General features: G+C 42.1%; 1 protein-coding gene across 3 annotated transcripts in view; it reads left to right on the top strand.

Moving 5' to 3' along the window:
* LOC306856683 (noelin-2-like) overlaps positions 1-13,004 on the top strand; it is a 92,069-nt gene that overhangs the window by 45,184 nt on the left and 33,881 nt on the right. Inside the window, exon 1 of one of the 3 annotated variants that reach the window (XM_079396072.1) lies at positions 2,185-2,653. The exons of the other annotated variants lie outside the window; for them this stretch is intronic. Coding sequence (XP_079252198.1) covers positions 2,510-2,653 — 144 coding nt within the window. The 5' untranslated portion in view covers positions 2,185-2,509. Of the gene's footprint in view, positions 1-2,184; positions 2,654-13,004 lie in introns of those variants that run through there. 3 annotated transcript variants of the gene reach the window in all.

Here is a 13,004-nt window from a genome sequence, read left to right as displayed (position 1 = left end):
ATGCTCTGACAGTTATATTTATACATATGCTGTATATGCTAGTCTATGGTAAAGATGAAAATTCTATGCTTGTTCAAATGTCTCTAAACCTGACGTTTATGTAAGAGCACATGAGATTTGACAGTTATGAAATAGCAACTGTTAATTTACATTTTTGTACATTTATGCTATAGCATAAATGTACAAAAATGTAAATTTCAGCCTTTTTCTAATAGAAGGCTATTGTAGGGGCTACATGTACAGTGCCTTATGGTAATTTTTTAAACTTTGAGAGCCCCATTCATTTTCATAATATGGTCATTCTGCAAAACAACTTCTTTTGTGTTCTACAGAAGATAGATAGTTTTACAGAAAAGAAACAACATTCTGATTAAATGATGACAATTTTTATTTTTGGGTACGTTTACAAATGACTTGTTGCTAGGGAAAAACACGGAATTTTATTATCTCTCATTGAAAATCAATTTTAGTGTGGCTTATTTTACTGAGAAATCAGGTCATGCTGTTCAGTGTAACCTTTGGATTCCTATTGATGTGACACAAAAACAAACAAAACAGATTGCTCTGGAAGCCTAGCAGCCAACAGGCTGTGACTAGTTATTACTGTATAATCCACAGAGGACGTTATATACATGTGTATCTATGTTATGCTGTATTACACCTGCTCATGCAAGGGGAAGTCGTGGCCTAATGGTTAGAGAATCGGACTCGTAAGCCAAAGGTTGGGGGTTCGAGTCTCGGGCCAGCAGGGATTGTAGGTGGGGGGTAGTGAATCTCCAGCGCTCTCTCCACCCTCAATACCACGACTGAGGTGCCCTTGAGCAAGGCACCGAACCCCCAACTGCTCCCCGGGCGCCGCAGCATAAATAGATGCCCACTGCTCTGGGTGTGTGTTCACGGTGTGTGTGAGTTCACTGCTGTGTGTGTGCACTATGGATGGGTTAAATGCAGAGCACGAATTCCGAGTATGGGTCACCATACTTGGCAGAATGTCACTTCACTTCACTTCACTTCACTTCAAACTCTCAAGGTGGGGTGTATAATTAATGTTCCAAACAGAATAGCAAAACTAAAAAAGTCAGGTTTGCAAAAAACTCCTGTCTGCCAGGTAGTCTCATGCCAAGCTCAAAAAGGAGTATTTTAGCACTGAAAAAATTACACATAGCACCTTCAATAGACTTCAAAATAGTACCTTCAAAATTTCAATAGTTGCAGTACTCATATACAAACACATGATGGCAGTGTTAAGCTGGTTCAACTCTAACGTATCAATGCATCCATCAGGTGAGTTGAGACCACACAGGGTCTCAGGCAGCTGTCAATTTTCATTAATTGTTGTCATTATGCTGCAAAACTCAAAGTCACTCTTAACATATCTGTGAGAAAACACCTGAGGTAAATAACAAGTAAAGATAAAAACAAGCTATTTAGGTATTATAATGGAGCAGGTTGTTTTGTACGTGAAGAGTGAAGAACTGTGGCATTGTACACTTGGTACTACTTAAGGCTTGAATGACACAGTTCTCCAACAGTCCATCACTCAAGGTTAAACAGCCTCCACGTGGCTCATCTGTTTAATTATGTGATTTATGTGGCTTCAGGCTGGAGATGACGGGAGAGAGTGAGAGTGGGCTGCATGGCTGGGCTGCTGATGGACTGCAGTCAGCTCTGGTTAGTGCCGAGCACCAGCTCCGTGCCCATCCGCATTCAGATTTCCTATTACTCTTTGATTAAGGGAGTGTCAGATGCACATGTGATTGACGAGCTGTCGGGGGAAAGCCGCCGACTGGAACGCCTCATCCTCTTCCTCATTAAACACTCCAGGAGTACAGCTCCTCTTCTTCACACACATGCAAACAATACACTCGTGGAGCGAGATCCTAATTTAGCTCGAGCTGTGAGCCGCCTCTGTGCAATTGTGAGGGAAGACAAACCCTTCAAATAGCAACAGCTTCAAACAGCTGATTGTTGCACAAAGATCTGGGGGTGTGCATCTCCCCTGCCTCTCTGATTTTTTGTGCTCACAAAAGAGAGGGATCAAGAGGCACAGAGGAGCCAGAAGAGAGGAAGAAGACAGAGGGATGGATGTGGAGCAAGGCTGGAGAGAGGCAGGGGAGGGGAGTGAAGAAGAAGGGAGAGAAAGAGAGAGGTAGATGCAGCCAATGCGCAGCGCGGCATTTTGAAAGAGTGAGAGAGGAGAGAGAGAGAAGAAGGGAGGGAGAGGGAGCGGAGGAGTGCGAGTCAGGCACTGGCAGTTGCTCTTTGGCTGAAGAATAACGTGTGCTGTGCATCGCTGGGATGCCGTTGGATCCGAGCGGCTGGTTCGTGTGAGCTGGTTTCAAGACTCCCTTGTACACGTGCAGCCGATTGTCCCTTGGCTGGAGGAAGAGGGAGGGGGAGGAGGAGGAGGGCACATCAGGTTCGTGTCCATTCTTGCGCGCTGCATCTGGACCCCAGCGCCAGGGAGTGTGGGGGGGCACTAGGGCCAGGCGGCCGGGCGGGGGACGACATGAGCGTTCCGCTCCTGAAGATTGGCGCGGTGCTCAGCACCATGGCCATGGTCACCAACTGGATGTCCCAGACACTGCCCTCGCTGGTGGGGCTCAACGGAACCACCATCTCCCGCGCAGGCACCTCGGAAAGGATCGTCAGTGTGCGTAACCCTTGACTTTTCCTTACTCTTCCTCTATGTTTATCTCTCGGTGTGTCTGTTTGCTCATCCGATTAAGCCAATAAGTCAGGACCTTTTGTGTTAAAGAGTAGTTACACACCTCTGTGGTTGCAATCCTTAGAGATGTTCTAGACAGGCTTTTAGAGGGATTTTCAGGGTGAGAGGCAGGTAAATTGAATGCGTGTCTGGCTTTGGGGGTTGGTTACAGAGGAATTGATGGCTGCTGTGGGTGAATGATTCTCAGTGGGAGATGATAGATGAGGAAGTTATACCCGGTGAGATTCATGACTCCTGCGAGGATATCCTCACTTGGCAGGGGGAGAGGAGTTAAGTGCCTCATGACGGATGTTCAGGTCAAATAGAGACAGGGAGGCAGGATTGTCTCCATGAGGCAGTGTCTCGTCTGCTGGAGATGATGGTCCTGAGACATGAGTTTATACTTAAATAGCATTTCAACTCTTTTCTTCCCAGAGAGGGACCATTTCTCTTTTTCCCACCCCCTCATGCTCTCTTTTTTAATCAAATCCACTGTACTTTTTCATGAGAACTGTGCGCTTCTGTCTATAACAGAATTAAGTACCTTGTGGGAGAGAGGCCGTGCCTTTGGCACTCTCAAAGCTGTCACATTTAAAGTAAAAACACAGAAAGAGAAGAACAAAATCAAAGTATGACTCTAGAGCTAAGCACCTTGTTATATCTTAAAAGGTTGTTAAGTAAGCAATGCCTGAAATTTAAACCTTCACAATCCTGCCAGCATGTGAGTAATTATATTGCATGTTTGAGTGTGCATGCTTTTGTTGGGTATTGAAAAATGGGACCAGGTGTGAGTAGGTGTAAGTGGATGGAGAGTGAGATGTGATCCCTGTAACGTTTTCTGGATCATTAATGTTGAGAGACCGCCAGGGGTATCTGCTGTGTAGTATCTTAGCATCTGCCCCTCAATAAAAGCTTTGCCCAGCTTAGCTTATGGCCAGGGACGACACTGGATGAAAGAGGAGACGCTGTAGGGGTCGTTTGGGTCGGTCAATATGCCTATGCTGATTTCCATCTGTCTTAGAAGAGGAGTCTGCAGAAACTGTCTATCACAGCTTTGTCTAACATGTTCACACTCGCTTTGGAAGACTGTTACTACTCACCATTAGCTAAAAGCTGTAGGGATGGAGGTTTCTTTTCTGTGTGGAATTCTATAGAAACTCTACAGTCAAAGCCAATAATGCTTCATATCAAGGCAAATTATTCATCTAGTCGTGTGCTTGTGTGCACCCAATGATCACACCATAAAATGGTCCACTTTGAGTGCTATACATCCAAATGTAGTTACCAGGAGTTAAGCTTGGTATGTGGGTAAATGAGAGGAAGCCAAGCAGGAAATTCAGAATTGGCTCCCTTTCAATTAATGAATCTAAATTTAAATTGAATCAGAATAACAGGATGAGGAATTTACTGAACTGCAATTCTGTGAAATTAAGTCTTTCACTCTGATCTATCTATATTGTACCTTCAAAAACTTATTTTTATTTTTTTTTAACTTGCTTTCAAAATATACCAACCTTGCTCTGTCAAGCCAACATTCAAAGTTTATCTTGACAAACTATGCTCTATAAGTTGAAACTTATAGACATATAAGGAATTTCAATTCATTTTAATTTACACTTGTTTTCAATCAAATTGCATCCTGCTTGCTACTTTGATTCAAATTTAATTCCAATTTCCACCAATTGGCATTTAAAAGTCATTCTCAATTCAGGGCTTAACACTACACAAATCTACAGCTCAGGTTAGGTGCAAGCTCCAGAAATTTGATAATGCATATATTAAATAGTTCTAAAGTGGAAACTACTGGAAAATGAGCCAAAATTGTTCAGGGCATTTATTTATTTAGCTAAAGTGGCACCCATTGGCACCCGCTATTGGTAGTCATCATTACCCAAAACACATTAGCATTTGTGAACTCCCCCGTATCTCATTTCAAGCAATCACTTTAAAACATTGCCTCACTTCACCTCAAGGAAAAACCAAGGGGAAATTAGCATACGTAAAAAAACAATCTTCCCCAATCTTCCCTGAAGCGAAGGCCTTCGTTTTTAGATTTGAGGCATTAGACAGATGTTACTCTCATGCCGGGGACTAATTTATTCTCTGTGATAAGTGTGAGCCCATCCAAAGCAATCTGGCTTTGTAAAGACTCAAAATCTAATCTCAAAAGCAGCTTGCTCTCAGTCAGAAAGAGAGATGCATCCCTCTGTTCTTGAAATGAGGTGATGATCATGTGAAATGAGCTGCAGAATGGAGGTGTGGTCCGTGAAGCAGAGTGACTGATGGACTCGTAGCAAGCTGCAAGGAAGTCCTTTCTTCTCTTCAAAGTAACATGTCTTCCATGCAACCAAGATGATCTAGGACCCACATGACTGCCCAGTCTACCATCATGTCAGTGCCGCACGTTAAGTGTGCCATATTCCATCAGCTCTGAACAACAATCACACTGTGCTTCACTTGCTCTTTTTTGCCCTTCTCGGCTCAGCTGCTAATTCTTGTGAACTTGTCACGTGTAAAGATCCTCACTACACTTAGAGGCGAAGTGTACAATTTCTCCGCTACTAGTGACACCAAACAGAATTATAAAAATGCTTTCTCACTTTTCCCACTGCCTATTCTCCCCTACCCTAATTTTATCCCAATATTCAAACAGATAGTCTCACCCCAAATTCATGGAGCTGTTTAAACATGAAGTTGATGTCAAAGGGTTAGTTCACCCAAAAATTAAAATTACCCCATAATTTACCCATTCTAGGTGTATATGACTTTCTTTTTTTTCCAGACAAATACAATCTGAGTTATATTAAAAGATGACCTGCCTATTCCAAGCTTTATAATGGCAGGGAACTTTTATCCATCATAAAAGTAATCCACACGGCTCCAGGGGGTTAATATAGGCCTTCTGAAGCGAAGCGATGTGTTTGTGTAAGAAAAATATCCATATTTAAAACTTTGTAAACCATAATCTCATATGTCATATGCACGTTCATGGATATTTTTCTTACACAAACACATTGCTTCACTTCAGAAGGCCTTTATTCACCCCCCCCAGAGCCGTGCGTAGTACTTTTATGATGGATGGATGAACTTTTTTATGTTTCAAAATCTTGACCCCTACACCTTGGATGGCTTGAAAATTAGAAAATAAAGCACGACAAAGTCACATTTTTTAGTTAATCTACAAATTACTTTTAATTTAAGTTACACTTCACCTATAAGGAGGAAAAAACTCATGTAGGTATGGAAACTACCTTTACATATGCACAGCAAGAGCAGCAGAGCTGCACAGAAGCAAGTATACAGGAATGTCTTAATACCACAATGATTGCTGGGTAAAGATTTTGTTCCATGTATGCATGTAGGCGAATGTGTGTAGCGAATACCGCTGGTTCAGGGGTGAGTCTGACACTAACTGTCTCCTCGATTATGAAAAATAAATGAGAGGCGAGTGAGAAGCCGTAGGACAATTTGCAACAAACGTGTAATGAACACAAATGCTTAACAAAGCCACATGCCCATATGGCTGATATCAGTCGCTGTTTCTCATTTTCATGGGACCAAAATATTAAAGGAACGTCATGGAAAGTCATATGCATAAATAGGCACCAGAGACCAGAGACAACATTCTGCTAAACTCTACTGACTCTTTGGGAATTGGAAACATGGAGCTTTGGACTTTCTTTCTTTTTTTCATTGGAGCGGCTCAGATCTGTCTGTTATGAAAGCACCAAAACACAGCTCTGCTCAGCTGTTGCTGCCCACCAGGGATCTCTAAATGAGAAAGTGAGGTTGAACCACTTTGGCTGCTGTCACCACCACACACACCCACAGATGACAACGTTTAGATTTACAGCCTTAGAAGGGACATCTAATCAGACTCACCTTAGTCTTCACATTTATTTACTCTTTCCGGACTGATACAAAAGGTCAAAGTCTCGTTAGCCCATGTTGGTAGATGCTGTTACCATCTGACTGTGAAATGCGCATTTCTCCATTTGCTGTTCTTCAAAATTAGCTGTGTATAGCCTTATATTTACAAGCATATATATTCATTTTAATAAAGTCAGTGTTTGGCCAGTGCACAATTTTGATTTGGAGTGCTCTTAAAAGCATATAATGGATCTTAAAATGTTTAAAATGTTTTTTCCCCCATTCTGCTGCCTTTGAGTCACAGCTCAATATATCTTAGTCCATGTTTTGGGACTGTGTTTGTTACTGTGGTGAATCAGCGAATCAGCCAATCAGCGCTGGCATGACATCATTTTGCTGCAGCCCTGGAGTCACTATGTACAGATCAGGTGATTAGCTTAAAAAGTTATGTGGTCCAATAAGCTAAGATGGCAGCTCAGCAACTGCCATTTGGATGAATGTAAATGCTAATGTCTAATAGGTTTCTCTATGTAATATAAACCTCATGGTTCCACCTCAGAAAGGTGCTGATTAACAGGAAACTACTCTTGATGTCTTTGATGACAAGCTAAAAGACTGTGAGCAACCTTCACATAAATATTAATATTCCTGTAGTTAAGAAACTGTAAATGATACAAGACCCCATCAGTCCCTTGACTGGCACCTTTGCAGATATGAGGAAGCAGGGCCTTATTGGAGTGGAAGCTCTTCCAATGTTTCAGTCACATTATCAATACCATGCTCAAAATTGCTGGCTGAATCCTTTATTTTCAGAGGCAGAAGCAGGGCAATCTTTAAGAGTGCCTAGGAAATTGAGCATCTAAATGCTCTCAGAGGGCAAACAGAGTAATATCTCATTCACCGGTTTTATGCTGCTCCATTTTTGTGTATTAAAGCTTAGATAAGAGGGAACACTAGCAACTGCGTGTATGCAGGACATTCATGTTTATTTGCAAAAATTGAGAGAGAGAGAGAAATGGTAAAAAAAAAAAAAAAGTCAAACAAAAACACACTAAAGGACATCTAAGGAGAAAAATAAGGCAAATTTCTCTCTCCTTGTTACTGTGGAAACCCGGGTTCACAGAGCATCAATAAAGGTCTTTCTGTAGAAAACAACTCATGGCCATCTCCCACGCATTTCTTATGAAAGTTGTAATAGACGTCCTGTCACTTTCATGAAATGGAGCCTACAGATTTACGATCTCATTTACGCCCAGACTACAGTGCCGAGCTCAGAGCTTGGTCTAATGAAAACCGCCCTAGGTTCAAACCCATGGACGTCTCGGGGGCCAAGTGTGCCTCTGTAATTGGTTAATCTTTTCCGTAATGTGTTAATAGCGACCTCAAAGTAAAGGCCAGCTGGAGATCACAAGCAGAAGTGGCGACGGTGAGTGAGAGGAAGCCCAGAGAGAGGGAGGTGACCCGAACATCCTGCTCTCAGTGCCTATTGATCACCTTCCGTTTTCGCAATTGGACGTCAATAACTGGGTGGCTTCTCCTCAGTAGGGAGCGTGTGGGATGTGTGTGTGACGGTTTCCAACCAAGACGGGGCTGAAGATCAGACTGCGGGATTGAGGCTGGTAAAGGTCGAGCAGTGTGTGGGGCTCACAATGAGGGCTGGGCTCGTAATGGAGCTGGTGTCAGGCTTTGGCAGCGGTTCAGCCGAGTAAGAAACTGCCACTCTAGGTCTGAAATTAGACCTCGGCATCTTCCCCCTCAGCAGCTCTCTGCTTTCACTCGGTGTCACTCTCTCTCTCTCATTCTCATTTTTTTTTTCTTGCTGTTTCTGTCCCTCCCGCTCACACAAACACTAGCTGTGGCATCTTGTTATCTATTGCCCTCACACCAGGTTCTTTCCTCCTTTGGTCTGTTGTTCTGGATTTCTCGGTGAAGCTATCAGTGTGCTCTTCTCCATGCCTTTCACTTGACATTTTTGTGTTGGAGTACAAAGGAGGTGTTGGTTAAGTGAGATATACATAAAATCATCCTAAAAGGACATTTTTATGCAGAACCTCATATTATGTTGTAAACCACATATCATGTTTTAATCAAATAATATGTATGTCTTTTCAATAAGTATTGAATAGCTCGAGCCTTAAAGATAAATATTGCATATTTAGTATGTATGAGCTTGAAAATCCATGCTTTAAGTGTTTCTTCCAATCAATTCTTTGTCAAATGTATCATAGTCTTGTTATAAAAATCAATGTTGAAAAGGTATACTTTGCACGAGCCTGTAAAGTTTGGACCATGTGACTGATAACAAGCTAATTTATGATGTAAAGAACACACCCTAGCTAAGATAATAGCCTATCCAATTGGTCAAGACATCCAGATGGGAGGGTCTGAAAGCTGAGTTTAAAACTCTTGTCCGCTTTCTCCGCCCTCTCGCTTACTCTTTACGCTCTTACCCCTGCTCTCCAACTCTTGTCCCTCTCACCGAGTGCTGCTCTTTGAGCATGCTCTGGCCCACGTGCCATAATGAGAAGGAAAACAACTTAGTCTCGTCACACCCTTTTATTTTTATTCTTTTACTTTAGTTTCTTTTCTTTCCGTGGAGTTTTGTGTGTTAATGTAAGTTCGATACAAAGTCCAGCTTCGACTGCACTCCTTCAACTTCCAGCAAGCCAACGCCCAAGAGACATCACTTCAAAGACTACTGAACTTCCAGCCAATCAGACACTTTGGGGAACCCCCCTGTCTGCAACGAGGACAGAACCCCGTTACACAGGCAAAGCAAGCAACACACCTCCAGATTCTAACAGGTTCTAATTGGTGTATTTAATATAATTTTAGCCTCATTGAGAAACTCAAAGCGAGGGTTAAATAAGTGATTGATGGTTGTTCAGGTCTATGCAATAGCACATATTGCTGTAAACTTGGGATTTCACATTTCCATTCTCTTAAACTCATCCTTTCCTTACTTTCTCTCTTTCTGCAACGTGTGAATGTGTGAACACTTGTGTTCATGTGTTAGATTAGTTTATGTCTTAGGTTTATATAAATAAAATCTGATTTATATTTTAAAAGAGAAGTATCTTGTGTTTTCTGCTCACAAGTTAATGTCTTAATCTGTCGATTTCGTTACTGTGCTATTTAATAGTGTTTTCACTATATTTGGGATTTTAATATCCAGTGCAGAGTTTGTCATACGGCTCGTGCAGTGAATCGCCGTAACACTGATTCTGTTCAAATCCCTATAAAATCATAAATGATTCCCTTTGAGCTAAATTAAACTATTTCTTTAAATTACGTATTAATATTATAAAATGTATAACCCCTACAACACCATTCAGCCATGATGTCATCCCTACTGAGTGAAATGTGCCAAATTGATTTCTGATCTCCCATCAGTCCTTGCTCTCAATGCTGCTCTTATCCTTGTAATGGCTCAGACCTCAAAACAAATTCAGGCTCTCACATAGTGTTCTGACCAGGTACAACAAAACAGCTTTCCAGTGAAAAGTAAAAATGCAGCACAATGTGACAAACAGGGCCTCAACTAATGGTTAGTTAATAATTGGTTATTTATTAATCTGTTGAATATTTATTTGATTAATCAGAAAAATCCAAACATTGTTAGAATTTTTACATTCTAATTCTAAAACTAACTGCCTACCATTCTAAAGCAGAAGTTAAAATCACTATATTAAAAATGAACAACTAGTATGAGGAACACTTATTTACTCATCAGAACATACAATAATAATTATATTAAATGTATAGTCCATTACAATATTCCTTTTACTATGACTACTCTTATGAACATTTTAAACTTACATATATAACAAGAAATATTTTAGCAAAATGTATATTGTGGTCTGTTTAGTCTGCTTATGAAGCATTTAAAGAGGACACAACACACAGTTTCACCCAATCTCATGTCAACCTTGAGTACCTATAGAGTAGTACTGCATCCTTCATATGTCTGAAGAGTTCGAATCATGACCGGGATCTTTTATCACTGGGACAGCTCCATCTTTCAGTATCAAACGATGTGCATATCCAGTGCCAAACTGGGCTGAATAAAACATTTGTGACCGAAATCACAGGAACAAATAAACACTTGCGAAACTCTGTTGCTGCCATGGAAAATTTAACTGCATCCACTGTTCACATCACGTTGGGTTCTTTGGGAAGCTGAACAAGGTTATCTTTCCCTCACATCCAAAAACACACTGCTTTAGAGACATTTTTCTTGAGCAAGTCCTGTGCAGCACTGCCGATGACGCTGATGGGAGTGCAACTATGGTCACATGTTCCTTCGTTACTAATAGAGTTAAATGGAACTAATGACCATAGTTAGCTAACGATGCTTTTGGGAAACACACCCCAGGTCGATGTGTGCATCTTTGTGCTCTTCTGGGAGAAATGCCCATACAAGAAATTCTGCCCTTCATGATATCATGAAGGTCCAAGCTCGAAAAAAAAAAAAAAACAGGCTATATGAACCTGGAAGGAGCGCATTTAATACAGAATTCAGCCAGCATACGTCCAAATCGTTTTTTAAAACTTTGGCCATGTTTAGCATGAGAATTCAACTCTTTAACAGAATGCATGAAATAGCATTAGACCCCTTCCTCCCTCTGTAATATAAAGGATTCTCATGTTTTGTGCAGCTTAGATTGTGTAGTTTTCGTGTAGCAGCTCGTTCCGTGTCCTCCACTATTTTCCAGATGCATTTTGTCCATAGAAATGCGTTTTTCATTTATATAGCTGTATATTGACATGACTGATGGATGATTTCCTTGCATATTATGCAGACACAATTTGATCTGTGTGCAATTATTTTTATTTTCAGCTGATAATTACAACAATTGAACAACTGATCATTTATTTTATCAATGCAGCCCTAATTACAAAATCCCGTAGAGTGCCACTGTAGAAATGCTCTAATGGTGCCTTCAAGTGCACCTGAGAAACTCGTAGAGTTGGACGTTGGGTTATTGTGACATGTCACATATTCAAGTCAGAAACAACACGGAAGTAGCCTAAACAAAACAATTATATTGAAACTAACAATTAACCCAACTGTCATCCTCGCTCTGTTATTGTGTGTGTGTGGGTGTGGCTGATTGAGGCGGATCCGCCCCTCTTCTTCTCCAGCGGGGGCGGGGGGTTTTTTGTCGCGAAGAAGGATGGCTCTCTGCGACCTTGTATTGACTACCGAGGTTTGAACAACATCACGGTAAAGAATACTTATCCTTTGCCGTTGATGTCTTCAGCGTTCGAGAGGTTGCAGGGAGCATCCATTTTCACCAAATTGGATTTAAGAAACGCCTATCATTTGGTCCGCATAAGAGAGGGGGATGAGTGGAAGACCGCGTTTAATACTCCCAGAGGGCATTTTGAATACTTGGTTATGCCTTTTGGGCTTTCTAACTCCCCCGCGGTCTTCCAGGCACTTGTAAATGACGTGTTGAGAGATATGGTAGACCAGTTCATTTATGTCTACCTGGATGACATATTGATTTTTTCTTCTTCTCTCCAGGAACATGTTCAACACGTCAGGCGAGTACTCCTGAGGCTGTTAGAGAATGGGCTTTTTGTCAAGGTGGAGAAATGCGTGTTCCATGCACAGTCGGTTCCTTTTTTGGGTTTCATCGTGTCGCCCGAGTGAGTTCGCATGGATCCTGACAAGGTTAAGGCTGTGGTAGATTGGCCAACCCCTGATTCCCGCAAGGCCCTGCAGAGGTTTCTTGGGTTTGCTAATTTTTACCGGCGTTTTATTCGCAATTTCAGCCAACTAGCCTCTCCTCTGACTACTTTGACCTCCACCAAGACGGCGTTCAGGTGGTCAGATGCAGCCGAGGCTGCATTTACTAAACTCAGAAGCCGCTTCGTTTCGGCTCCCATTCTCCGGGCCCCTGATCCCACACGCCAGTTTGTGTTGGAGGTTGACGCATCAGAGGTGGGGGTAGGTGCAGTGTTATCCCAGCAGGCTGCTTTGGACGACAAGATACATCCATGCGCTTTTTATTCCCACCGTTTGTCCTCTGCCGAACGCAATTACGACATCGGTAACAGAGAGTTGCTGGCCGTTAAGCTAGCGTTGGAGGAATGACGTCACTGGTTAGAAGGTTCGGGGGTTCATTTAGTTGTCTGGACCGACCATAAGAACTTGGAATATATTCAGTCCGCTAAACGTCTTAACTCCAGGCAAGCTCGTTGGGCGCTATTTTTCGGACGTTTTGATTTTTCCATCTCCTATCAGCCGGGGTCTAAAAACGTTAAACCCGATGCTTTGTCACGCATTTTCGATTATTCGGACCGCCCGGTGTCTCCCGAGTGCATTGTACCTGAGATATTGGTTGTCTCTGCGGTCACTTGGGAGATCGAATCGAAGGTACACACAGCCTTAGAAGGGGTAACGCCTCCGCCCGGGTGC

This window comes from Barbus barbus (genome assembly GCF_936440315.1).
Source record: "Barbus barbus genome assembly, chromosome: 3".
Taxonomy (NCBI): domain Eukaryota; kingdom Metazoa; phylum Chordata; class Actinopteri; order Cypriniformes; family Cyprinidae; genus Barbus; species Barbus barbus.
This window is presented reverse-complemented; position numbering and strand designations above follow the sequence as displayed.